The 26,415-nt window shown below is 46.4% G+C and overlaps 1 protein-coding gene across 1 annotated transcript in view; it reads right to left on the bottom strand.

The window, feature by feature from the left end:
* CFAP221 (cilia and flagella associated protein 221) overlaps positions 1-25,726 on the bottom strand; it is a gene marked incomplete at both ends in the record, with an annotated part of 100,599 nt that extends 74,873 nt beyond the window's left edge. The window contains 5 exons of the mRNA XM_079782977.1: positions 12,472-12,572; positions 14,168-14,266; positions 14,422-14,508; positions 22,559-22,659; positions 25,591-25,726. Of these exons, the coding sequence (XP_079639103.1) occupies positions 12,472-12,572; positions 14,168-14,266; positions 14,422-14,508; positions 22,559-22,659; positions 25,591-25,726 (524 nt within the window). The remainder of the gene's footprint in view (positions 1-12,471; positions 12,573-14,167; positions 14,267-14,421; positions 14,509-22,558; positions 22,660-25,590) is intronic.
* Positions 25,727-26,415: the final 689 nt, after the last annotated feature.

Below are 26,415 nucleotides of genomic sequence, written 5' to 3'. Positions count from 1 at the left end.
GGTAACTGACAATGAGCATGACAAGTTTTAATTTATATCAAGATACTGAATTCAGGCGGCACAGTAAGTTAGCCGAAAGCTGTTATGGGTGTGTAACATTTGAAGGAAACACCGTGCAGGTAAAGGGAAGCTACCCTCAGAGGCGGCTGACCATTTAAACTATCAGATAGACTACACTCGGTGGAGTAGGAGTTTTCTTGGTCAACTGCTCACTGACAGAGGAATCACAGATCAAAAGATGTGGATAGCAGTGAGGTGCCTGTGTGCCACTCTTTCCCTTCCAAATGCACACAAGACTCGTGAGAAAGATGAGTCTGGGAAAGCTTGGGGACTACACATAGCGGCAGTTTTAAAACCAGTCTATAAACGCTTGGCCACCCCTCCCATGGAGAGGTGAAGTCTGTGTCTCCTTCTCTGGAATGTGGGTTCTCTGACTTCCTAACCAGAATACAGTGGCAGCCATGCCTTACTGTTTCTTAGGGCCAAGACCGAGAAACTGTCATCTTCCAGGTCTCTTGGGATGCTCCCTCTGGAACCTGACCACCAGGCTGTGAAAGCCCACGCAGCTGTGGAGGGGCCTGCATGGAGAAAACCAGGGCTCCCAGCCCTCAGCCCAGGTGAGCTCCCAGATAAGAGCCAGCAGGTGAATGCACCGTCTTGGAAGTGGACCTTTTGGCCCAGGTGAGCAGCGCCAGCGGACTCTACCTGGAGCAGAGCTTGGCCTTTTCCATGGAGCTATGCCCAAGCTGCAGCTCCCTGCCCAAGCTGCAGCTCCTTGCCCAAGATGTAACTCCATGCCCAAGATGCAGCTCCCTGCCCAAGCTGCGGCTCCCTGCCCAAGCTGTAGCTCCATGCCCAAGCTGCAGCTCCCTGCCCAAGCTGTAAAACCATGCCTCAGCTGATGCCGTAATTGGAGGTGGAGGTGGAGAGTGCACAGGTGTAACAGGGACCAAAGTGTTCTAAGCCCATAAAAATGTTAAAAAATTAAAAGATAAAAACCTATAAATGATTGTCTTACTCTGCAAAATTCAAACTGAATGTAATCAGCTATGCAAAAGAGCATGGAAATAGAGCTGCAGAGAGACCATTTGGACCTCCTCCCACTGAGTGTCTGATCAGACAGTGGAGAAAACAGGAAGAACAACTCCTTAAGATGTCAAAAAGTAAGGCCTTAAGAGGAAAACCTGCAAAAAGGGCAAACTTGGAACAGAGGCTTAAGACGTGGATTATGGAGCAGCGCCAGAGTGGCTTATGTGTGTCAACCACGCTTATTCAATGTCAGGCAAGAATGTTTGCAAGTGAAATGAACATTGTTGATTTTATAGGAAAGGCAAAACGGTGCTTCAGTTTCATGAGGAGAGAAGGATTGGCCATGAGAACACGAACAAAGTTAGCTCAGAAAATGCCATCAGTTTATAAGGATAAAATCCAACAGTTTCACTCCTAAGTCATACAACTTCAGAAAAAATATGATTTTAAACCAAGTCAGATTGCAAACATGGATGAGATGCCTCTCAATTTTGATGTGCCTTCCAACAGAACTGCTGATATGAAAGGAATCAAAACAGTGGCAATTAAAACAAGTGGCCATGAAAAGACACACTATGCTGCTATGTTTCATGCTGTGCAGATGGTACAAAACTGCCTCCTATGCTTATTTTTAAGAGGAAAACATACCCTAAAGAGACCATACCACCTGGCATTATTGTGCAAGTTCAAGAGAAGGGATGGATGAATGAAGACATTATGGCCACTTGGTTTGCAAAGGTTTGGTCCAGGAGACCTGGGGGGCTCTTAAAGAAGCCAGCTCTACTTGTCCTTGATCAGTTCCGAGTACATTTAACAGAAAAGACAAGAAGGGTTGCATCAGATTTGCAAACACACCTAGCAGTTATTCCTGGTGGATTTATATGTCAGCTACTGCCACGAGATGTTTTAATAAACAAGCCATTAAAGCCTGATGAGAGAAGAATGGAGTAGATGGATGCAAAAAGCAGGTGATAACTTGACACCAATAGGAAGAGTGAAAAAAAAATCATTACTGAGATCTGTAATTGGGTCCTAAACTCATGGTATGGCGTCAAACAAGAGGTGATTGTGAAGTCCTTCAAGAAATGTGGAAGCAGCAATGCCACCGACGGAACTGAGGATGATCTCACATATATGGACAGTGACTCAGAACGCAGCAGTGATACAATAGAAGTTAAAGAAATTGATATGTCTGGAACTAATAGTGATGAAGAAGAGAGCAGTGATTCAACTGAGGCTGAATAAAGTGATATGCTGCATAATATCATAGTACTGGTATGTGAACATTACCTGTGGTAATCTATACTAATAAAAGCCTAGGTGGCCCTCATGCCCTTGCACGATACCCTCACGTTATCACAAGATGGCCGCCCCCACGTTGTCCCAAGATGGCTGCCCCCACATCTTCACAAGATGGCCACCACAAGATGGCCACCACAAGATGGCTTCACCCACGTTGTCGCAAGATGCCCACCCACACATCATCATAAGATGGCCATCCCCACATCATCACAAGATGGCCAGCACAAGATGGCTGGCAGGGGAGGGCAGTTGGGGGCAACCAGGCCAGCATGGAAGGGCAGTTAGGGACAAACAGGCCAGCAGGAGAGGGCAGTTGGGTGGGGACTAAGCCTGCAGGGGAGGGCAGTTATGGGCAATTGGGCTGGCAGGGGAGGGCAGTTGGGGGTCAATCAGGCTGGCAGGGGAGCATTGAGGGGATGATCAAGTCGGCAGGGGAGTGTTTAGGAGGTGATCAGGCTGTCAAGTAGAAGTGGTTAGGGGCAATCAGGCAGGCAGGCAGGCAAGTGGTTAGGAGCCAGCTGTCCCAGATTGTGAGAAAGATGTCCAACTGCAGGTTTAGGCCCGATCTCACAGGGGTCCCAGATTGGAAGGGTTCAGGCTGGGCTGAGGGACACCGCTCCCCCCCGCTCCATGCACGAATTTCGTGCACCGGGCCTCTAGTTACTAAATAAAAATGTGCTCTGTTTTATGTTTAAAACATTGACTTCTTAATTTGGGGTTGGAAAAGTAGGGGTGTCTTATACATGGGGGCGTCTTATATACGGAAAAATATGATAATTTTTAAAATTGATTTTAGAGAGAAAGGAAGAGTGAGAGAAGCATCGATTGGCTGCCTCTAGTAAGCACTCCGACTGCAGATAGAACCCGCAACCTTTTTGGTGCACCAGAAGGTGCTCAACCAACTGAGCCACTCTGCTGGGCAGCTTATCTTATTTTCAAAGACACGATTTCACTGGCACTGGAGCCTCATAGTAGACTCATGGGTCCTTAATGATACAGTCAAATAAAAACACAAATTTACATAAAGAAATGTTCACACAACAGGCGTTTAATTATTTTTACACCCAGGGAATTAAACACCAGCCTCATTTTAGACTAAGCTCAGACCAATATTAGAGGCAGAGATCAATGCAGAGGTGAGGTCAGGGAGGCGCAATGTTTCTCTCTTGCTGGCCTGGCCCTTGACTCCTTTCTTGCCCTTGGTTTAATTCCTTCCCAAACTTTAGTTAGTCCTCCACGTTGGTGAAGCCACCCCACTCCCCAGCCTCGCCCATGCCCCAATGGTTTAGGCTGGAATTCTGCTGAAAACACTGGGGAACCAGCAGAATTAAATGAGGTCCCCTCTACGTGCTTGGTAAGAAAGTGAAGGCATTTTTCTGGAGACTGGAAAGGAATAAAAGGAACTAGGTTCAGCAAAAGGTACAAGTGACCAGGGATGCACTGTCATTGGCAGAGATACTATATGCCCTATTTATATATTTCAAAAACACTTTAAAAAATTGTGGCAAAATGTACATAAAAAGTTTACCATTTTAATCATTTTTAAGTGGCATTAAGTACATTCACATTGTTTTGCAACCATCACCACCATCCATCCACAGGACTTTCTTCACCTTGTAAAACTGAAACTCTGTTTCCATTAAACAGTAACTTTCCATTCCCCACTCCCTCCGGGACCTGGCAGCCACCCTCCCACTTTCCGCCTTGAATTTGACTACTGTAGGTAGGTCACATAAGTGGAATTATGCAGTATAAAATACCTTTTAAAACTAATTTCACTTAAGAATATGTATTAATATGAATAATACATTTATAGAAAATAACACCTTACAACTCACCAGAGTTGCAGATAATGTGGGCGAGGAGTGAAATCAGGGGAGGCTCATTGGAAACAGCAGGGCCCGTGGCTAGGGACCAGAGAGCAGGGAGGTCTGGCATCAGCAAGAAAGTCGCCTTAGAGGGAAGGAGGGGAAAAGCCTCCTGCAGACTGATTTCATTTTTGTTGAGGAAAACATAGCATTTACTCAGAGAAGATAAGAATACACTAAAACTACTGGGAGCTTTTGCACCTTTAAAAACCGAGGGTAGAAGGAACCACATGCTAACTGTATTCGATCAGACTTCCTCGGAGCTAAATGACCTGTAATGATATTTGGCCTGAAACAGCCCGCCGGCAACAGCTGCCAGCCTGCTGGTCCTTGCGGCTTACCCACCAGCAATTATTAGAACGAAAAGGTCACTTGGCAGTGGAATAGGAAACACATTTTTAAAGCAAAGCAACTTAAATTTAAGTACTTTGGGGTTTGAAATTGTAGTATATAAGATTTTTTAGTGAGAAAATTTGGGCATATGTAAGAGAAAGCAACTATTTAAGAAAAAAGTCACAATGCAATTGAATGGTTGCTTGTTACTCTATTCTAAATACTATGACAACATTAAATAATCACATTCCTGAATTCATGTGAACAGTGCATGTGTGTGTGTGTAGGTATCACAAGCCTGTGATATTGGGCATCAAAGAAGAAGCAGCTGTGGCCAGATGTGGCCGCCTGAACAGTACTTGGTATGAGGTTCGACAGCATATAAACCAAGAAGGAGGAGGAGTGCCCAGAAAACACTTTCAGTGGAGGGTGTCTCTCCAAGACCGACAATCATCCACAATTTCTGCCTTTGTTTCTTCTAGGAATGTGCTTTGGGTAAACACTGAAATTCCTTGTTATATTCTTAAATACTAGAATTGAGAATAATCCACAGCTATTTTTATAATAATCTTTTAAAGTTCCTTACTGCTTAGTCCATGATGCTTAGTTTTACAGAAGCCACAAAATGTATATGCTTTTGAAATTAATGAATCAGTCCAAAGACTAGAAGACCCGAAACAAGAAAAATGCTCCACGTTCAATTACTGTCCCGGACATACTTCCATTTGCTCCAGATGTTGACCATAAATTTGTGCTTCCCACTGCATGGGGAACATATTTGGCAGTGATACATCTGATAAAGGGTTAATATCCAAAACATATAAGGAACTCATACAACTTAACAAAAGGAAGACAAACAATCCAATTAAAAAATGGGCAAAGGACCTAAATAGACACTTCTCCAAAGTGGACATACATATGGCCAAGAGACATGAAAAAATGCTCAGTCACTGATCATCAGAGATGCAAATTAAAATGACAATGAGGTATCACCTCACACCAGTCAGAATGGCTACCATCAACAAATCAACAAATGTTAAGTGCTAGTGAGGATATGGAGAAAATGGAACCCTAGTGCACTGCTGGTGGGAATGCAGACTGGTGCAGCCATTAAGGAAAACAGTATGGAGTTTCCTCAAAAAATTAATATGGAATTTCCATTTGACCCAGTGATCCCACTTCTAGGAATATATCCTAAGAAACCCGAAACACCAATCAGAAAGGATGTATGAACTCCTATGTACGTAGAAGTGTTATTGACAATAGCTAAGATCTGGAAACAGCCCAAGTGCCCATCGGTAGATAAGTGGATAAAAAAGCTGTGGTACATTTACACCATGGAATACTATGCAGCAGTAAAAAAGAAGGATCTCTTACCCTTTGAAATAGCATGGATGGACCTGGAGAGTATTATGCTGAGCAAAACAAGCCAGTCAGAGAAAGACAAGTATCACATGATCTCATTCATATGTGGAATGAACAAAATAAACTGATGAACAAAATAGATTCAGAGACATAGAAGCATGGAACAGACTGCGGAACCTCAGAGGGAAGGCGGAGGGAGGGTGGGTGGTTGGGAAGAGATCAACCAAAGAACTTGTATGCATATGTGCATAACCCATGCACACTGGCAATAGGGTGGTGAAGGCCTGGAGTGGGGAGCAGGGGCAGGCTAGAAGAGGTCGATGGGGAAAAATGGGGGACATATGTAATACTTTCAACAATAAATATTTTTTAATGAAATAAAAAAATAAATGAAGAGTGAAGCACATAAGCCCTTTCGTTATTATAGATCCCTGCGATTTAGGGGTTGGATAATTTTCTTTTCCTGCTAAAATTTAGAAAAAAAGACAGGGTCAAGATGAGTAACTCGATCAATCCTAGGTCAGCAAAAGGATATTAAATCAAAGACATTTTAACTACAAAATATGGGAGAATTTTTCATGCAGTAAAATTTCAGGCTATTGTGAGTTAACGGTGATGTTTTATCTGAATATAAATTTCAAAGCAATTTTAAAATGTAAGTTCACTACTGCTTACTAACCCACATAGGGGCTGAAATAAAAAACAAGTTTTTTGATTAGTTCAAGTCATCCTTGTCAGAATGTTCTCATGAAATGCTGCTGTTCCTTCAAATCAACTTTGAGTGTAGAACACATGAGACCCCAGCATGAGTAAGAAGCGTATTTCCCTCAGTGAGCTGAGAAATGTGAATTCATTCTCTGAGCCGGCTTCAAATATTCTTCTGAAGGTCAACGTTATAGTCTTCTTCTGACACCCTTGTCCTAAGGCAGTCACAGCTGGCTCTCAGGCCCTCATCCAGAGCCCGTACTGGTGCAGTGCAGACAGGACCTGCTGTTCCAGCTGGGCCAACTGCTCTCATCAATCTTGCCCTCCCAGGCCTAGTGTAAGAGTTCCCATTCCCCCATGGCCCGGGGCAGTGAGGGCATTCGGCTCCATTTGGACAGCCCATCCTAACCTTGGTTATTCCCACACTTTCTAAAATCAGACACAGTCTCGCCACTTAAGGAAAAGCATCCTTTGGTAAATTCTTAAATTAATGATGTGAAAGTTCCAGAGACTAAAATATACTTGGGGCTTTGAATGGAGTAGCAGGGACCTTCTCTGTTCGAATTGAGAATGTGGCCTGTGGTCTGCCAAGCATCTGCAGCCCTGAGATGCGAACACGGTTCCACTTGCTGTGAGAGCAACGTGGCTGCCCTGCCCGTGGGGCCAGGTGCAGAGTAGAAACGGGGACGTGAGGGGGAACCCAGGGAGCACTTGGTGACTTCATGTCAGCTCTGTCTGCAGCACACGTGAACCGGCTGGCCAGGGGTCAGCTTGTAGCAAAGGAGGGTCAGCTGATGACTCATGGAGAGAACACCGGCCAACTGCCTGGATTTGCTCTAGAGTCTAACCACTTATTTGGTGCCAGGTAGACTCTGCGGGAGAAACCACAGAGCATAATAAACTCACACAAGTCTTTCCAGGACCATGAGAATGGAAAGATAAAACTTCAGCACCTAACATAAGCATGTTCTTGCTTCCTTGTGTATATAGAAAGGGGGAGATTGTACTTTATCTACAGAGCTTTCTAAGATATGAAGCGATGACAAAATTTAACCAGCTACGATGGTTAGATTTGCCCAGTTATAAAGCACAACTTCAACTCCCAGGAGAGAGAGAGCTGGACGTCCTCTGCACCAGGGTTTGATTTTGAGACGTTGGACAGAAACTGGAATGCAACTTTCTGTTATTTACAGAAGCTGTCAGAATTCATCTCACTAGAGCTTAAGCCACCAAGGCTGTTTATAGGTAGCTGGCAAATGTCCACATGGAAAATTTACAAGCACCAAACCTGGACAATGAAAATGTAGCTGATGAATATACACGAGTCCACTTCATGACCTTGTGGAAATGTACTGGTGCCATCCAGGCCTCAGGGAGGCCCTGCCCAGACAACACAGCCTCAACGTAAGAAAGCAAACTTAGTGGCACTAAATGTAAATCCTGCAACTTCTCGCCATTCTGTCCAAATCAATTCTAGATGCAAAAAGAAATATATCCTTCTGCTGAATTTTCCTTCTGCTGAATTTGTGCGCTCCCTTCACCTTTGTCCTTCTCCATAATGTACGGTATGTTTTCTTTAGCTGGAGATGGTTGAAATGGGGTGGGAGGTAGAGGTGAAACAAGGTATAGGGGGGATATATGGTGATGGGGAAAATAACTAAATAAAAAAATTATAAATAAAACAAAAGGCTCTCCATATATATATATATATATATATATATATATATATATATATATATACACTGAGTGGCCAGATTATTATGATCTCTAAACACATAATAATCTAGCCACTCAGTGTATATCATCACTCTATCTAACAAAAGAGTAATATGCAAATTGACTGTCACTCCAACACACAAGGTGGCTGCCCCCCATGTGGTCAAAGATGGCTGCCCCCATGTGGACACAAGATGGCCACCACAAGATGGCCAGCAGGGGAGGGCAGTTGGGGGCAGCCAGGCTTTCAGGAAAGGCCAGTTGCGGGGGGACCCAGGCCTGCAGGGTAGAGCACTTGGGGGTGACCAGGCCTGCAGGAGAGGGAAGTTGAGAGTGACCAGGCCTGCAGGGGAGGAAAGTTGGGGGCAATGCAGGCCTGCAGGGGAGAGCAGTTGGGGGGAACACATGCTTGCAAGGGAGGGCAGTTGGGGGGGCCCAGGCCTGCAGGGGAGGGCAGTTGGGGGGGCCCAGGCCTGCAGGGGAGGGCAGTTGGGAGCGACCAGGCCTGCAGGGGAGGGCAGTTGGGGGGGACCAGGCCTGCAGAAGAGGGCAGTTGGGGGTGACCAGGATGGCAATGGAGGGCAGTTAGGGGCAAACAGGCTGGCAGGGGAGCAGTTAGGCATCGATCAGGCTGGCAGGGGAGTGGTTAGGGGGTGATCAGGCTGGCAGGCAGAAGCGGTTACGGCAATCAGGAAGACAGTCAGGCGAGCAGTTGGGATCCAGCAGTCCTGGATTGGGAGAGGGATGTCTGACTGCCCATTTAGGCCCAATCCTGATTAACTTTGAATTTTAAACTGAAAAACTATTACTAAATTTTTTTTTTTTAAGGCACTATTATCACCCGGCTGGTATGGCTCAGGGGTTGAACCTCAACATATGAACCAGGAGGTCACAGTTCGATTCCTGGTCAGTCCACATTCCCGGGTTGTGGGCTTGATCTCCAGTGTGGGGAGTGCAGGAGGCAACCAATCAATGATTCTCTCTCATCATTGATGTTTCTATCTCTCTTTCCCTCCCCCTTCCTCTCTGAATAATCTTTATTTTTAAAAAATAATAAAAACAAAAAATAAAAGACTACTATAAAAATATTTATAAAGAGAACTGTATTGCTTTTATCATTACTAATTCAAGATATGATGTTTTCTTTATTGTTCCTATTCCACTCTAGTGAAAATGGGAGGGTATATGTATTTTAAAGTGCTTGCATAGGTCCCCCAAACTATTTTCCAATAAATTCTTAAGCTCCTTAAAAACAAAATTTCCTCTACTACAAAGGTTTTGAGTAAGACTTATAGAAAATATCCACTTCCTATAAATTAGAAGAATATTCATAAGATCATATTTTTTCAAAGTTTAACCAAACCTTGTAGGTATTAACTGACTCAGTTTGCAGAAAATGAATAAGAACCCAGAAATACTGTTCAAGCTACTCTTATTTTTGGTTAGTCTCACAAAAATACTAATTTTTCCCATCTCAGTAACCAATTGCCCTAGACATATTTTCTTTTATATTCAGGCTGCTGGAATATATTTACTCTGGGTGTTTCACTTTAATTATTTTTACCACTGATTCTTACATGGCACTGTGCTATTTGGGAGTCAAACACATCTATACTAATAAAAGGGTAATATGCTAATTAGACCAGGTCAACTGGCCATCTTCCAGATGTCCGACTTCCTTCTGGACAAAGCCATGGTGGTGGGGGCTGAGGCAGAGGCAGTTAGGGGTGATCAGGCCGGCAGGGGAGAGCAATTAGGGGCGAGATCAGGCTGGCAGGGGGTTAGGGGCAATCAGGCCAGCAGGGGAGGGCAGTTGGGAGAGACCAGGCCTGAAGGGGAGGACAGGTGGGGGGGACCAGGCCTGCAGGGAAGAGCAGTTGGGCAGGGACCAGTCTGGCACGGGAGGGCAGTTGGGGGCGATCAGGACAGCAGGGGAGGGCAGTTCGGGGGGACCAGGCCTGCAGAAGAGGGCAGTTGGGGGTGACCAGGCTGGCAAGGGAGGGCAGTTAGGGGCAATTGGGCCAGCAGGGGAGCAGTTAGGTGTCGATCAGGCTGGCAGGGGAGTGGTTAGGGGGTGATCAGTCTGGCAGGCAGAAGCAGTTAGGGGCAATCAGGCAGGCAGGCAGGCAAGCGGTTGGGAGCCAGCAGTCCTGGATTATGAGAGGAATGTCCCAGATTGGAGACGGTGCAGGCTGGGCTGAGGGATACACACACCCCCTGTGCATGAATTTCATGTACCGGGCCTCTAGTAGAATAAATAAAAGCAAGTTACAAAAGAATGTACGTACAGTATGATCCCTTTTATATAAAGATAAAACACTGTCAAAGCTAAACAATGTGTTATTTAGGGGTACATATGTATATGTCAAAACTATTAAAATAAATAAAAAATGATTATCACAAAATTCAGAATTGTGGTTGCAAAGTTACTGGTAATGTTTTATGTCTTAAAACTATTGTTCATTATATTATTTTTATTATCCTTTAATTTGTACAGATTATTATATATTGTTTTGTATTATTTATTTACAGTTCCTAAAGAGCTGTTTAAAACGAGTGCACAGAGATGCTGAGTCAGAGCTCATGGGAAGGTGTGGGAGGCGAGAGAAGAGGGGCACCCACCAGCTGAACCAAGGCCATTGTTCCAGACCTAATTTGGGGGGTTTCTCTCAAGGACAACAGATGGGAGTGAAAAGGAAAGGTCCTGAAACTCATATACAACAGTCCTCCCGCCACCTCCAAAGGGGTTCAGTTGCCCTGTCTCTACCTCCAGAGCCTTGAAACCCCTCCCTGCTCGGTGCTGCCTGCATAGATTGAATTGGCCTTTACCTGCAGAGCATGCTGGAGCCCAATGTCTTTGCTCATAGTCCGGGGCTATATCAAGAGGCATCTAGTATTTGCCAGGTACTGTGTGGACTGAAATCATTCAGTGGCCCTTCAAGTTCCTAAAGATGTAGCCCATGCCCTCGGCTGCCACCAAGCCTTTGTACATGCTACTTCCCTGCATGGAATGCCACCCTCCCAGCCCACCCCATGGTGTCCTCTTAGGATAACCCCAGATGAATGTCATCCCCAAATGAATGAGGACCTTTCCCACGTGTGCCTTTGTTACAGCACTCAGTAATTAGTGCAGTTCATTAATGACATGGCTCTATCCCCACTAGACTCTAAGACCTTCAGAATCAGAACCTTTGGCTACTCAATCAGGACTTCACAGACAGCACTCAGTTGGAATGGATAAAGGGCTGCAGCAGGTCCTGCAGGTGCTTCCCAACCCCAAATGCTAGGTATTAACAACTTAATTGCTGAATCACTGGGAAGCCAGGGAATGGCAAGAGAGAAGGAATAGGCAGCTGTGATTGGGGGGTTGGGGACAGGGCTCAGGACAGTATATATTTCCCAACCGGTAGAGAAGTATTTCAATACTTCAACAACTGGCATGGCCATTATGTCACAATATCTAACAGCCCAATATCCATCTTCTCTATATCCTTAGAGACAAATAGCACTATGCCTAAAAGTAGATATTCAATAAATATTTATTGAAAAAACAAGACATAAATAAATTGCAACTGGAATCATCAACTATTTTCCCAACAAGAAGGAGGAGGAATCTGAAATTTGGCATCTATAGTGATTGTCTATTGTCTTTGTCATCTCCGCATTTATTTCCCCCTTCATTTAAAAATAAAGATCGGTTCATGGAGGAGCACAAGCTCCGAGATGGCCCAATAAGACTCAGTCCTGAGACTTTTGCTTAAATACCCCCAATGCCTCCAGCCCCTCCAACCAACCACCCCTGTTGCCAACAGTCTCTGGAGCTTCTGGCACCTATGCCCCAGGAAGAGGGGCCTGCTGAGAAAGAAGCCTGCAGACCCTGATATGGGGAGAGTCAGGCTCCTGTAACCCGATGTAAACTCCCAGACCCAGCCAAGCCTGAAGCTCCACCTCACCCCTGCCAGTTAAATGACCAAAGTAATTTTATTTCTCACTCAGAGTATTTTGATTTTGTTTGTTTTTCTTTTGCAATTACAAGTCTGGTCTAACTCAGCTAGAAAAATAACCTTCTATTAGGAAAAATATAATCTTTATATATGTCTCTCTTAATTTTTCACATTCTATGACATTTTGGTAGTTCATTTCGGTAACTCACCTTTCACCAAGTAGAACATTTGATAGGTTTATATATGAGGGAAAATCCAGTGTGTTCATGACAGGATAGGCATGGACGGGAATAAGCAAAGTGTCATCACCCTACAATTAATGGGAAAAGTCCAGTTTACCACACTGAAGACCAGAATTTTAAAAGATGAGCTTGTAGATATTTATTTTGTTCTCCATCATTAAAAAAATGTTTCTAGAAAAATTATTTTTTAAGAAACCTGAGTATTTAAATACAACATTTAAAGCATTGATTTTTCTTTACTATACCAAAGTATAAATAATTTTAAATATATTTCATTTAAACAATGTTCACTATCACGCAGAAAAGCTAAAGGCAGTGATGCCTTCGTGTAGATATGAAGACAGTCGTCTGTCTGTTTCTATTTCAGGAAGTTGTAGGGAAGAAAGAGAAACCAGCACAGAATCAGCTGCCCAGACCGGGGTAGTAAACACCACTGGAAGCGTGCAGACGCCTGCTTCTAGTCCTGCATCAAGTGCGACCTTAGCCATGACCTTTAACCTCTTCAGGCCTTGCTTCTTTCTTTGCAAAATGGGGATAGTCTGCCTTTCCTTAAAGGTGTTTTGAGAATTAAAGTAGGTGTGGCCTCACAAAGTGAAAATTACTGCATAGGTGCCAGCTATCCTTAGCATTACTGCGGGAGCAGTTCACGTGCCGGGCTCCCTACACACGCCTGCCTAGGGATTGGAGTTCTTGGTGCAGAATATTCCTCTGGAAAGCAATTTTCTATGTTCAGTTTTAGGTATTTTTTTCTTTTTAAAAATTGAAAGTCGCTGGGCTGGTGTGGCTCAGTGGTTGGGCATCTATCTATGAACCAGGAGGTCATGGCTCCATTCCTGGTTAGGGCACATGCCCGGGTTGCAGGCTCGATCCCCAGTGTGCAGGTGGCAGCCGGTCAATGATTCCCTCTCATCACTGATGTTTCTATCTCTTTCTCTCTCCCTTCCTCTCTGAAATCAATAAAAATATTGAAACTCATTTGTTACTAAAGCATACTCTTCCATTTTAGTTTTGAAAATCAAATTTAGTTAACCTTAAGGCTTCTTGACTTACAAGAGGTAGGGCTGGAATATAGAGCAAGGGAGTGTAGAAGTGACCCGTTAAGAGAAGGATGGGTGGCCCGGAAGCTGGCTCTGGCTGGAGGCCAAAGGTTGACTTAGGTGACCTAGAGAAAGGCTCGTAAGAAGTCATGCAGCACAGCCAGCCACCTGGGGTCAGGCCCCCCGGGCTCCCACATCTCCGCAGAGCCCAGGGCTGCCTCTGAGGACGTCCCCACACAAGATAACGATCCAGTCCCCAGAGTTTATAAACACAACTCGGGCTTCTTGCTAACTTTTTAATCTAGCACTTAAAGAGTGTGGCTATGCTTTTTGGTAAAGCCTTCACCAACTCCCAGCACCATGTGATAAATGAGGCTTGTAGCCAGGGCAGGTGGGAACCCGGCAGGGAACCGAGTCTCGTGGCTCTGCCCCAGTTCTCAGCAGCCTCGCATGCTCCCAGCTGGGACCCGCTGGACAAGGGCCCTCATGCCCTCAGACTGGCCGAAGAGGGCCACCAGGCGCTGGGTCGGGAAACTTCACACCCGTCATTCCTTCCCTCTGCTCCCCTTGAGGATGTTCGTTTTGACACCACCCCACCCCCGGAAGCCTGATTGTAAGAGGCTTACCTTACAGTGAACACGGATGCAATCATAATAGTATCGCCACTCATCTGGAGAAAACGTGATGGTGATGGTGAGGGACAAGCCAGGGACAAGGCGGTGCTCCTAGAAGAAAAGGGGCTCTGGTTGGGACAAGCCCCAGAGCACTCAGAGGCAGGATCTGGGGACAACCCTCCACACACCGTGCCCAGGTGACCGGGACAGAAAACCACAGCCCGACAAAGAACACCATGAGACAAGGGCCATCCAGCGGGGCTTACCTTCTTCATATACTTGATCTGGAAGTATTTGGTTTGTGGGGGTAAAATATGAACATGTATGTCCTCATTGGAAATATTGATCAGTTGCTGGGAGAGAAAAAGAAGCAATCAGAATAAACGCACCGTTTTATCTATTTGCATATTCATTTCCTCATTTAGTTATCCCTCATCTTATTCCAAAAGCAATTTGAGAAGTTACGCTGTATTTTTTAATTTGTAAAAAATTGTAAACCCATCACATGCCATCTATATATATAAAAGCCAAAGCGACCACTATGACCAGTCACAATTATGCGCACTGACCACCAGGGGGCAGACACTCAACACAGGAGCTGCCCACTGGTGGTCAGTGCACTCCCACAGTCAACCTCCCACGGCCAGCCAACCTCCCTCGGTCCCTCCCCTTAGGTGGCTGGCCCCAATCGGCCCCGATTGCCCCTGATAGCCAGCCAGGCTGAGGAACCCCAGCCGTGCACGAATTCCGTGCACTGGGCCTCTAGTTTAAAGAATAATAAAATAAGCCAAGCAAACACCATTGAATGAATAATAAACTATGCCCATGTGCCTTCTGCCCAGCTTAAGGGCTTGGCTAGAGGCCACACCCTTTCTCCGCAGGGTCCCCTCCTGCTGCCCCCACCACCCGGGCCTGTATCCTTCCCAGTCCTGACAGCTTATAGCGTGTATCTTCCTGTTGAACTCAGTTTAGCCCTGAGATTCACTGAGCTAAGAAGCCAGCCACCCATTAACTCTCACGGTTTCTCTGATTACATGCCACTGGTCCTGGGGACCCCGACACACTTAGGGGTAGTCAAAATTTCAGGAAAGAGAGTGGCTAGGATAGCCTCCAACCCAACCCTGGGGCAAACTTAAGGGAACTCAAGGTCGGGGTGCTCTGATAGTGACAGGAGGCCAACCCCGTGACGCAGGACAACGCTGGGGAATGCAGTGTGTCTCTGAGGAAAGGTGCTTTCCTTCCTCTGCTTGGCAGAGGAGAAGAACTTCGGTCTCTGGGCATTTGGGCTTCCCCTGGGCCAAGGGACAGGTGAGAGGCCTTTGGTTTCCAAAGTCTGGGCCAGAGGCTGGGCCTGTCCCTGACCCATTGCCCGAGGCCTCACATCTATCAAAGCCCCAGATTAGACTTCAGACAATATTTCCTGGTGAGGTTAAACTGGTGTTTGCATTTGTTAAAGGTTCCCATTTATCACCTGCCAACATTCTCAAAGTACAATTTTAGTGATCCTGTTTTGACATATTTTCTCTTTGTTTCAATTCCTTAAAAGCCTAAAAAAAAAACACCCCAAAGTTGCCAAGACATCTCTTGACCTCCGAGGGGCCCTGCAGAGGTCAGTCTTGGTGAAGGTGTGGCTCCTGGTCCTTCCACCTGCGAGGCGGGTCCTTCCAGGAGAGGCAGGGAGGACCGTGTGCTGGAGCGGAGTCTGGGCCGGTGGCACCTGCCTGGAGACCCAGAGGGAGCCGCTCAACGCCAGGCTCTGAGGTCTTCACAGACACCTCTGTCCCCTTACTGGTCACGGAGGGAGGGCTGTGACACCTGGTGCTGGAGCCCAGGAAGGACTGGGGCAGAAGTGGCTGCAGTGTGGCCGTGCACCTTAAACTAAGTAAGGAAGGAGGAAGGACGGTGCAACAACGGAGGAGCGTGTGGAACCAGGGACCCAGGAGAGGAGCGCGCAGCGGGCGCCGAGGGGGCTGCAGCTCCGCTCGCCTGGGCTGACGCTCAGGGTTTCCCGTGTCAGCAGGATGGATGCCCGGGATGCGTGCGTAGAAATGTCATGCAGGCATTTCTGCTCTTGAGCAAAAGGGCTGTGAGACTCTGGTGAGCCCAGAGCCCGGTGTCCTTTGGAACAACATTCAAAGGCCCCAGGACCCCCTCAGGCCCTGTGTTTCTCGCTGCACAAAAAACGCTGCCAACTGACAGAGGGTGGGCCAGTCCTGGTCAGGACTGCTGCCCGCGGGCTCCCCTGTGAGGGGCTGCGCTCAGACTTCTCCGAGACCCCATTCAGATAGCACAGGGGCTATGATTTGGCTGCCGCTTCCCATATCCACCTTTAAAAGATTACTGATCTGGAATTATGCATTTGGATCAATGAAAAATAAGAAAGAACAGACTCATGTAAAAATGTAGATATTCAGGGTTATCTAGACAGGGAGTGTAAAGAGAGGAAGAAGATGTTCAGCCTTTACCTGACATCGGACGTGAAAGGAAGACTCGCTAAGACTGAAGGCTGGGCCCATGGTCACACGGTGGGTAGTGGGGGGGGGGGTGTGTGTGTGTTAAGAAGGCAGCCAAGAGACCCTGGTGATGGGGAGGGGCCGGTCCCTCCTCTCACGAGGACTTTTAAACCAAATGTTCCTAAGACAATGCCAGGGGGCATGTTTGCCAATGAGTTTTTTAATAAACTTAAAACAATACAAAAATCTAACAAATTAAAGCAAGAAATGAACAACTTGCCCTCTACATTTTAGAAAACAAAGTCAACATCTCAGACTGACTTCTAAAGTACACTGGGAACCCTGGAGATTCTAAAAGTTTTGCAATTCTCAACTTTTGGGTACAAATACTCTTTGCATGCTGTAATAACCATGTTCTTTGCCTACTGGAGACTGTTGTCTGAGCCCAGAAGGACTGAGACACATTGAGGACAACCCCCTGTTGCATGCAGACGGCAGTTGGGTTCTGCTCACAGCACCGGGGCTAGTGGCCGAGTTGGGCCTAGGACCCTGTGCCCAGCTCTGCTCTAGGGTTCCCTCCACCACATCCCGCTGCCTCTCAGCTCAGCACAGCCCAGTGCCCAGACTGCAGTTCCAGCTTTCTTTTTGTATTTTATCAGCAGGTCAGCGTTGTTTTAAATTGTTCACAATAATATCCTTTCAGGACTAAAATGGCAATGGCACTCCTGCCTTTCTATTTATAACTAAAACTGAGGAAAATAATACTCATTCAAGGGGGGGGGGGGGGAAGCCTTGAGAAGTTGAAGAAAGTGTTTAGACAATGTATTTTATTAATATTATGTTTTAATCCTCACTCATTTTTTTCCATTGATTTTTTTTTCAGAGAGAGTGGAAGGGAGGGAGGGAGGGAAAGAGGGAGGGACGGAGGGAGAGAAACATGGATGGGAGAAATTTGAGAGGTCAACAGATGTCCCCAAACCCTCCAAGATGTCCCGTCCACTGGGGGCTGGCCTTCTCCTGGCCCTCATGACCGTGATGTTGCCTCCACAGGATACCACATGAGCTTCAGCTTCTGCTTCAGGTTTTCAGAACTGACCCCCACAGCAAACAAACAAAAAACCCACCCAAACAATGGGTTAAACAGCTTTTACTCAGATTTATAGGGATTTTGCCCACAGCTCTCTCCACTCCCCCTCCCATCTCTGCTCCTCACAGGCCCCTCCTGTGTCCCCTCTGGAGATTCCACCCTCCCCTCTACGGGGCAGCACAAAACCCACCCCCCAGTGAAGTATTGGCTTGGGTTAAAGGGGGCTTTAACCCAAGCACTTGCCATAGTATTTTCCCAAACACCACATTTCAGATTCGAAGTTGGAGTCTTTTAATACCTGCCCTCAGTGGCACAGCTTCTCAGTCAGGGAAGGTTAATACCCAACCCCAGGGATCTGGGGACAAAATTCAAGCAGTCTTAAGTTCTTCAAGTGTCGGTCATGCATTTTACCCTAAAATTTTGCTCTGTAATGCAGTTCTCTAGAACAAGAGAGCAAACTGATGCTCCAGAAAGATGTGTTCACACGGGGTCCTCACTCCCTCCCTGGCACCCTGGGGAGAGGCTGCAGGACCAGGTGGGGAGGCGTGTCTGGCGCTGCACTAGGAAACTGAAGACTAACACTATGGTTACAGAACGCTGGGAGGACTGTGAAGGGGCGTAAGGTAAGGCTATAGAAGCTAACAACTGTGTTTTGGACTAGCAACATCAATACTGGATGTCTCATGGGGAAATTGATTATTTAATGAATAAATGTAGTTTCCTAGACAAAGCCTTAGCACAGAGAAAAAAAGGAATTTAAGAGAAAACTGGACATCATTATGTCAAATTTTAAAGTATATCAAAACACTGATTTCAGTATGAATCCACGGAAAATGTCTTCACTTCTTTCACCAGACCTGGATCAAGCTCAAATGTTAATGAACAATTTATTATGGTTTTAAACCCACATTCAATCATTCCATTGTTGGGCAATTTGCATAGTTTCCTGTAGCAAAACCAAGATAAAAGCAGAGTTGGATTTTCCCCTTGTTTGGCAGGAATCTCAAGGCAATTGCCTTAAGCTTCCGCTTAACTTGCTGATGGAAACAGGAGGCTGGCTCTCCTGAGAGCTCCCCGAATGTTATTAAGATGAAATCAGTTTGTACTTTTATCTCTTTCTGTTTGTTTTAATGTCCAATAGAAGCAGTGTGATTATCTAGGCTTTACCCTGTATTTATTTGGAATTACTCAGTCTCCGCCAAGTCACTCACTTCTAACTGTGGACCCTGAGAAAGAAGACACATACCAAGAAGGGCTGCTGGTGGCTTACTGGGCTCACCTTTAAACACAGAGTCTGGCAGCCATTTCTAAGCAGCAACACAAACCACACTTGAGGGGGAAGCCTGCCCTGGGCTGCCTGCCTCCCACCAGTGTGCCTGCACTGTGTTCCTGACCTCTGAGCCAGCCCTTACAAAGGAGTTCCTGGATGTGTATTTCAACTAACATGACTGAGGCTTTCCCTGTCCGATGGGAGCTGCACAGCAATATCCCCATCAGAATCTTCACCAACCAACCAGAGTGACTCCATTTTAACCAATCAGGACAATGCCTTTGGGCCAGTAAAACTGTGAGGATTTGGAGTCTTCATTTGCATGAGTGTAGAGCAATCAGGGAAGAGGGGCAGGGACTCCTCTCTCTATAAGTCACACCCTGACTCAGAGAGAGCCCTCTCCCTTTCTTCTGAAGACAGAAGATTGTGCTTCCCGGGAGGGAGCTGCAATGGAAGAAGTCTCACTGAACCGGAGTAGAATGGAGCAGAGCAGACCAGACTGGTGCAGAGCAGAGCAGACTGGGGCCGGTGGCGGACACTAAAGCAAAGCAGAGCAGAGCTGCCTCGCCCGGGGGCCACCTTGCCCAGGGCCACCTCACAGTGTACTGTTCCAAGCTGTGCTGCTCCACAGATGCGCTGTGTCACAACTGAGCTGTTTGCACTAAATAAAGTTTCCTTCTTCACAACACCCCAACTCGGGGATTCTTGTTGGCATTGGATTTGCACCAACCACCTTTAGTTGATGCAATAAAGTGAGTTCAATATCTTCATAAGTGTTTACTGAGTGCCTCCTGTGTGCTGGGCACTGTGCTGTACAAAAGACAGAAACGGCCTGTTCTTCAGAACCCCCCCCCCCCCCCCCCCCGTAAACCAGATTGCCTCCGGCTTCCAAATACTGCAAGCTTGCTCCCCTGCACCCCTCTTCATGACTTCCTCTCTTCCCAGAATGTCTCCTCCCACTTCCCACTTTGCTTTTGGACTATCCCAAATGGCTTCTCCGCCCAAGCCTTTTTTGCATCATGACCAGTAAGTGAATGAAAAGATGTTTGACACCATTAGTCCTTAAGGAAATGCAAATAAAACAACAGTGAGCTGAATGGTGGCCTCAAAAAAATATGTGCACACCTAATACCCGAACCTATGAAAGTGACGCTTGGGAAAAGGGTCATTGGAAATATGATTAGGTTAGGGACCTTGAGATAAGATCAGCCTGGATTACCCAGATGAGTCCTAAGTCCAATAAAAAGAGTCCTTTTAAGTGACAGAAGATAGAGGGAATCAGAAGAGAAAGCCACGTGCAGATGGAGTTATGTAGCCACAAGACAAAGAACCTGGAGCACCACCAGTTGGAAGAGCAAAGGAAGATTCTCCTCGAGTTTTGGAGGGAGCACGGCCCTACCGGCTCTGATTTTGGACTCTCCCATGCAGAATAATTTTCCGTTCTTTAAACCCCTAAAATTGTGGTGATTTACTAGAGCAGCCACAGAAAATTAATTGCACTCTCTGATAGATAGCCAAGAAAATATGTCCACCCCAGACATGTACGTGAATGTTCATAACAGCATTCATTCTTCATAATAGCCCCAAAGTACAAACCCAAATGTCAATCAGTGGTGGATGAATGCATAAACAAAATGTTGTACATCCATACAATGGAGTATTATTCAGCCATAAAAAGCAATGAAGTATAGATATATACTACAAGCTGAATGAGCCTGGAAAACATGCTAAGTGAAAAAAGCTAGTCACAGAAGACCACATGTCCTACTGTTCCATTTATATGCAATGTCCAGAATAGGCAAATCTATACCAACAGAAAGTAGACTGTAGCTGCCTAGGGTGGGGGTGGAGTGGGTAGGGTGATGAGGAGAGTGAGGGGACTAGGGATGGGTGGTGATTGTTTATTCATCATAAACAATGAATATTTATGAATGATAATCATTTTAGATCTATCCTACTATAATCTAGTCAGCAAACCTAATAACCAGGAAAAGTAAGCCCCAGAATGTATTACTGACTGGTCTTTGATGCCAGGTTCTAAGAAATGTGCCCCTATAGGTTGACGGGTGAAGTTCCTAGTCACAGTTTCAAATCCTAATCCTTCTCCTGAGAGGAGACACTTGGCACCTGGCAGGTTCCTCTCCTGATCTACCCACTCTCCCCACTTCAATGCATAAGGACTCCTGGAACCTGCCCCTCTGCTCACTGGGGGCTATGATGAAACCTACCTCACTCCCTGGGGAGCTTCACCATTGGTCAGTGTCTCTCAGTGACTCTCCTCACTCAGAGTATCTAACACAGCAGTCAGAATTCTATCTTAAAATGATCCATGTGAAGACATGGCTTTTGCCCTGGCCGATGTAGCTCAGTTGATTGGTTATTGTCCTGTGCACCAGAAGGTTGCCTGTTTGATTCCCAGTCCGGGCACATGCCCATGTTGTGGGCTCGATCCCGGCTGAGGGGCATGCAGGAGGCAGCCAATCGATGTTTTGCTCTCACATTGATGTTTCTCTCTCTGTGTCCCTCTCCCTTCCTCTCTCTCTCTAAATCAATAAAAATTCTTTTTAAAAAAGTCATGGCTTTTAAGAATTCACTACATTTAAAATAAGAGACTCTTGTGGTGGCTGGGGACAGGGCCAGAGGTGACATCACATACAAAGCCAGTTCTCCGAGGGCCCACATGAGCAGAGCCCACCTCCGCGCATTCCCGCACATGCTCAGAGGCCTGTCTGGCTCAGTTCGAAGGCCCAGTTGGAGCGATTCTCACGTGTTGCTCCGTGCGACTTCAGGGCATTGTGCTGAGGTCACTGAGGTTTGTAGAGCGGATTTGACTGTTCAGGTCCCCTTTGGCATGGGAGTTAGGAATGCTGTGGTCGCCCATAACCCACTGCAGTCTGAACATCCAGGTCATGGAGAGGACGCAGCAAGGACTGGCCCTCGGTGTGGCCCCGTGGTGGACTGCAGTCACTGCAGGCTCCCGCTGTCCCTTCCGAGGCCTGTTCAGTGGAGCTGGCCCCGCCGTCCAGGTCTGGGCAGAATATCTTTGGCCAGAATGACTGATTTAGGCATGGGCATATGAGCTGGGCAAGTGAAACAGGACCCTGGCTGGGGCCTCTTAAGGGAAGGACCTGCTTCCCCTGCTGGTGTAGGCACCATCGGGCGGACACTGGCTTGGAGAAAGGCAGTCTAAGAGTCTGCCTCCACCACTTCGTAGCTCAGTGTGCTTGAGCCAACTATTTAACCTCTGGAATCTTGGGTTCCGCATCTAGATAGAGTAACATTACAACACCCACAGCCGGTATAAGGACTGAATTGAATTTTGAGGGACGCAAAGCACAGTCCCCTGCCTCTGGGAGTCACTCAGTAATGACACCTACTAGTACATGTACAGAGTGCTCGGAGGAGTCTCTGGCATGGGGACAGCAACTGGTCCAAGGACACATGCAACCTCTACGTCTCTTGTCCTTGAACGACTTTTCTGGCCCAATTTACACCTGCACTTCTGCTGCTCTTTAGATGAATGAGTAACATATATGCAGAAAATTCACATCTTTCATTATTATGATTAGTTATTCCACTTACGCAGCACCTACCACAATCTGCTGGTGTTGTTTTCCTATTTGATAGCCTCCAAAATGCAGGATGCCAGGCTTTGCTTGCACGACCTTATTATTCAGAACTTTTGCATAAACCTCTATAAAAACAATGTAGATAAGTACATCATGAGATGAGACATAAAGGAAAATATTAAATGAGAGCAGATCCTATTAACATGGCTCTTTTTAAAAATATATATATTTTATTGATTTTTTACAGAGAGGAAGGGAGAGAGACAGAGAGTTAGAAACATCGATGAGAGAGAAACACCGATCAGCCGCCTCCTGCACACCCTCCACTGGGGATGTGCCCGCAACCAAGGCACATGCCCCTGACCGGACTCGAACCCGGGACCTCTCAGTCCGCAGGCTGACGCTCTATCCACTGAGCCAAACCGGTTTTGGCAACATGGCTCTTTTTAATTAAGGATGTTTTCAGCACATGAAAGCTTCAGCTGGAGGATATAGCTGTCAACATGAATGGTCTGTTTCAAATAAACTGTTGTGCCTCTCCTCCTACTTTTACACATGACTTGGGAGATATTATCATCACAATACAAATTCATGTGTATTGTTTATTACCTACTAAAATAATGTGCTCTTTCCCTAGCCGGTTTGGCTCAGTGGATAGAGCGTTGGCCTACGGACTGAAGGGTCCCAGGTTTGAGTCCAGTTAAAGGCTGGTACCTCGATTGCAGGCTCCTCCCTGGCCCTGGCCCTGGTCAGGGCACTTACAGGAGGCTATCAAATGATGTGTTTCACATCGATATTTCTTTCTGTCTTTCCCTCTCTCTTCCACTCTCTCTAAAAATCAATGAAAAAATATCCTTGGATGGGGATAAAAATAAATAAGTAAGTAAATAAATAAAATAATTTGCTCTTCATGTTTTGTACAAGTCTCTGCAGAGCTCACAAAGTGCACACGCCGCCTGTGCTCTGTGTAACACCGCGCGTGCTTACTGTGCAATGAACGCTCAGTTAAAAGAATCTAACACCGTTTAATTGTATTACTGTGTATTTAATTGTTATTGTTTTCCTCTGAATAGAATTACAATGTGATACAGAAAAATATTTTTAAATGGATGTTATGCAATATCTGTTGTTTGCTGTAATCTTAAGGCTCTGAATAATCATCGCTCTGGACAGTAAAGTCTCAAACTGTTACTGTAATATAAATATCTCCCCCCACACCCCCCCAGTTTTGAGAGGAAGGTTAAAACTGCTGAGCTCACAAAAGTGCCCGGGTCCACAAAGCTCCCTGGCTGCTCACGCCGGCACCACGGTTCCCGTGCCTCCAGTGCCTTAAGCCAGGCGTGCGTTTGCACTCTCACTCCCCCCCCTCCCCCCGCAGGCAGGCATTAGCTCCATTTTGTAGCTAAGAGAGCTGAGTGAGACTCAACAAGATTAAGCAACTTGCCCAAGCTGATAGTTAAAAATTAAGTCTAGCCCTGACCAGTTTGGCGCAGTGGACAGAGCGTTGGCCTGCGCACCAAAAGGTCCCAGGTTTGATTTCCGGTCAAGGGCACATACCTCAGTTGCAGGTTCAATCCCAGACCAGGGCCATGTGCAGGGGCAACCAATCAATGTGTCTCTCTCACATCAATGTCTCTCTCTATCTCTCTCTCTCTCTCTCCTCTCTCCTCTCTCCCTTCCTTCACTCCCTCTAAAAAAAAAATCAATGAAAAGAATATCCTCTGGTGAGGATTAAAAAAAACAAATTAAGCCCAGGTCTGTGTTATTCCAACCGCTAAACTGCCTCAATATGAATGCACTGTCCAGTTTTGTTTTTTTAAAATAAATGATCACCTTTCAACTTTGGCCATCTCCCAGTCCTGTGAGCCACGGACACCCTGTTCATACCTTCGCCCACTGTGATCCCAGCGTTCACCTACAGTGGGTGTGGCACGTTTGGTGTTTCTGCTGCTGTCATCAGCTTTGGGCCAAACTGAAGGGCTGGGATGGGGTTAGGATGGTGTTTCACGGGGACTGACCAACTCTGCAGGTTATTAGGTAACTTTTAAGTACTGAACTTAACATTCCTTGATAATTTTTTTTTTAACACGGAAGGTTTTGTTTTTGTTTTTAGGGCCACAAATACATGTAAAGGAGCATTTTTCTCTTTAGACCCAGAAATAAGTCAAGTGTGCTGATGTGCACTCAAGTTCTCCAATGACAGAAGAGCCACACCAAATGCTACATTCCCAGCATTTGCAGGGCGCCTTGAAAGACGAGGGGGCAGCAACCTAGTGTGATGGTAGAAAGCTGGACATGGGGCTGCAACAGCTGAACACTATGCTAACTGTCCACTTTGGAGAATTCACCGGACCTCTCTGAGTCTCAGCTTCCCCAACACGAACATGGAAATAGAATGTTGATGTCATGCAGATTAAGTGAAAATAACGCAGGCAAAATGCTTTAGCATTTTACTTAGCAGCAATAGGATTTACCAGGCTTTCCAGGCTAAGAGATGTGCAGGGGAAAAGGCAAGAAGTTATAAAATGCCGAGGTATTGGGGGAGGTGTGTTACGAAGGGGCTGGAGCTGGGGATGGGAGGGGCGTGCACGGGGATGGTGCAGCTTCAGACCAACAGCAAAGCCAATCGGAGGAGTTGCAACTCTGTCCTGTCTGCAAGGGGAACCTCTCAGAATATCCCAGCAGGACAGGGGCAGAGGCCAGCGGGGTTCTACGAAGGAAACTGGCTGAGGTGTGAAGGGTGGCCTGGAGGAGAGTGTGGCTGCGTGAGAAGCACTGCCATGGCCCCGGGACCTGCTGAGGACCCTGGGCAAGGCCCTGGGGACCCACAGGAAAGCTATTTGAGGAAGCGGAAGCAATAGAACTTGGTGACTAATTCATGCCTCAAAAATCTATCAGTTAAGTGGACCTAAATAGGGCCATTGTTCTTAATAAAAACTATTCTGCGCCTAGAAAACCATCTAGACAAATCAGCACCCAGCACCCACTACGCTTCCTGGGCCTCGGAGCCTGGGGGAGGTGTGAGTTGTAAAGCACATGGGTTCCTAGCCGCTTACTTGATTGCAGCAGGTGATTGGGCACGTCTCTTCTTTTCTTGGGCTCCTCCACGAGGCTCTTCAAAAGGAGGGGCGAAACGTCATTAAATGGTTCCTCTGCATTTAGTTCTCTGCCGGGGGTTTTCACTGCTGCCATTTTATCGTGAAAAAATGGAGAGTTCTTCTTAGAGCCAAAGGTCATGTCCTGGGAAGAACACAGTAGCAGTATAGTCATCCGTGAGAAACCACCACATTTTTCCTCAGCCCTTGACAAATGTACCTCTGGCGTCACTGTGTGACGGCCCTCCCCGCCTCTGGTCACCCTGTTCCCACACACGCTGTCCCATTAATCTCCTTGCATCACCCATCACACCCAGTATCGTGCCATTGTGCAACCCTTTCGTGTCCTAACTCTCAAGAGCTTTCTCCAAAATGTAGTCCTGACATGCTTCTTGCGCTATTAGTAGAGGCGAGTGCAAGCAAAGTTAAGGGCCTCACCGGCGAGTAGGTTTGGAAAAGGTTGCAGTAAACAGTTAAACAGGCCTGTTCTTTCTGAGATTCCCCCCAATCAGATTCTCAGATGCGACCGTGAAACCCAGTAATCTTGGAGACACTGTGAGGACACTGGCATTTCTGAGCCGCCTTCCTGGCTGCTCTCTGCGGTGAGGAGGTGGAGACGCCACAGACATCCCCTGTCTCCACTGGCCCTACCTGGAAGCTCTGTCTGAGGATCCTCATTTGGCATTAACCATTTATTGCCCTGGCTTCATTAAGAATTAAACAATTTATTGCCCTGCCATGCACCTTACAAATCCCACACATCTTTATGTTTCCCCAGCTAAGTGT

The sequence above is a fragment of the Cnephaeus nilssonii genome, assembly GCF_951640355.1.
Source record: "Cnephaeus nilssonii genome assembly, chromosome: 10".
Lineage (NCBI taxonomy): Eukaryota > Metazoa > Chordata > Mammalia > Chiroptera > Vespertilionidae > Cnephaeus > Cnephaeus nilssonii.
This window is presented reverse-complemented; position numbering and strand designations above follow the sequence as displayed.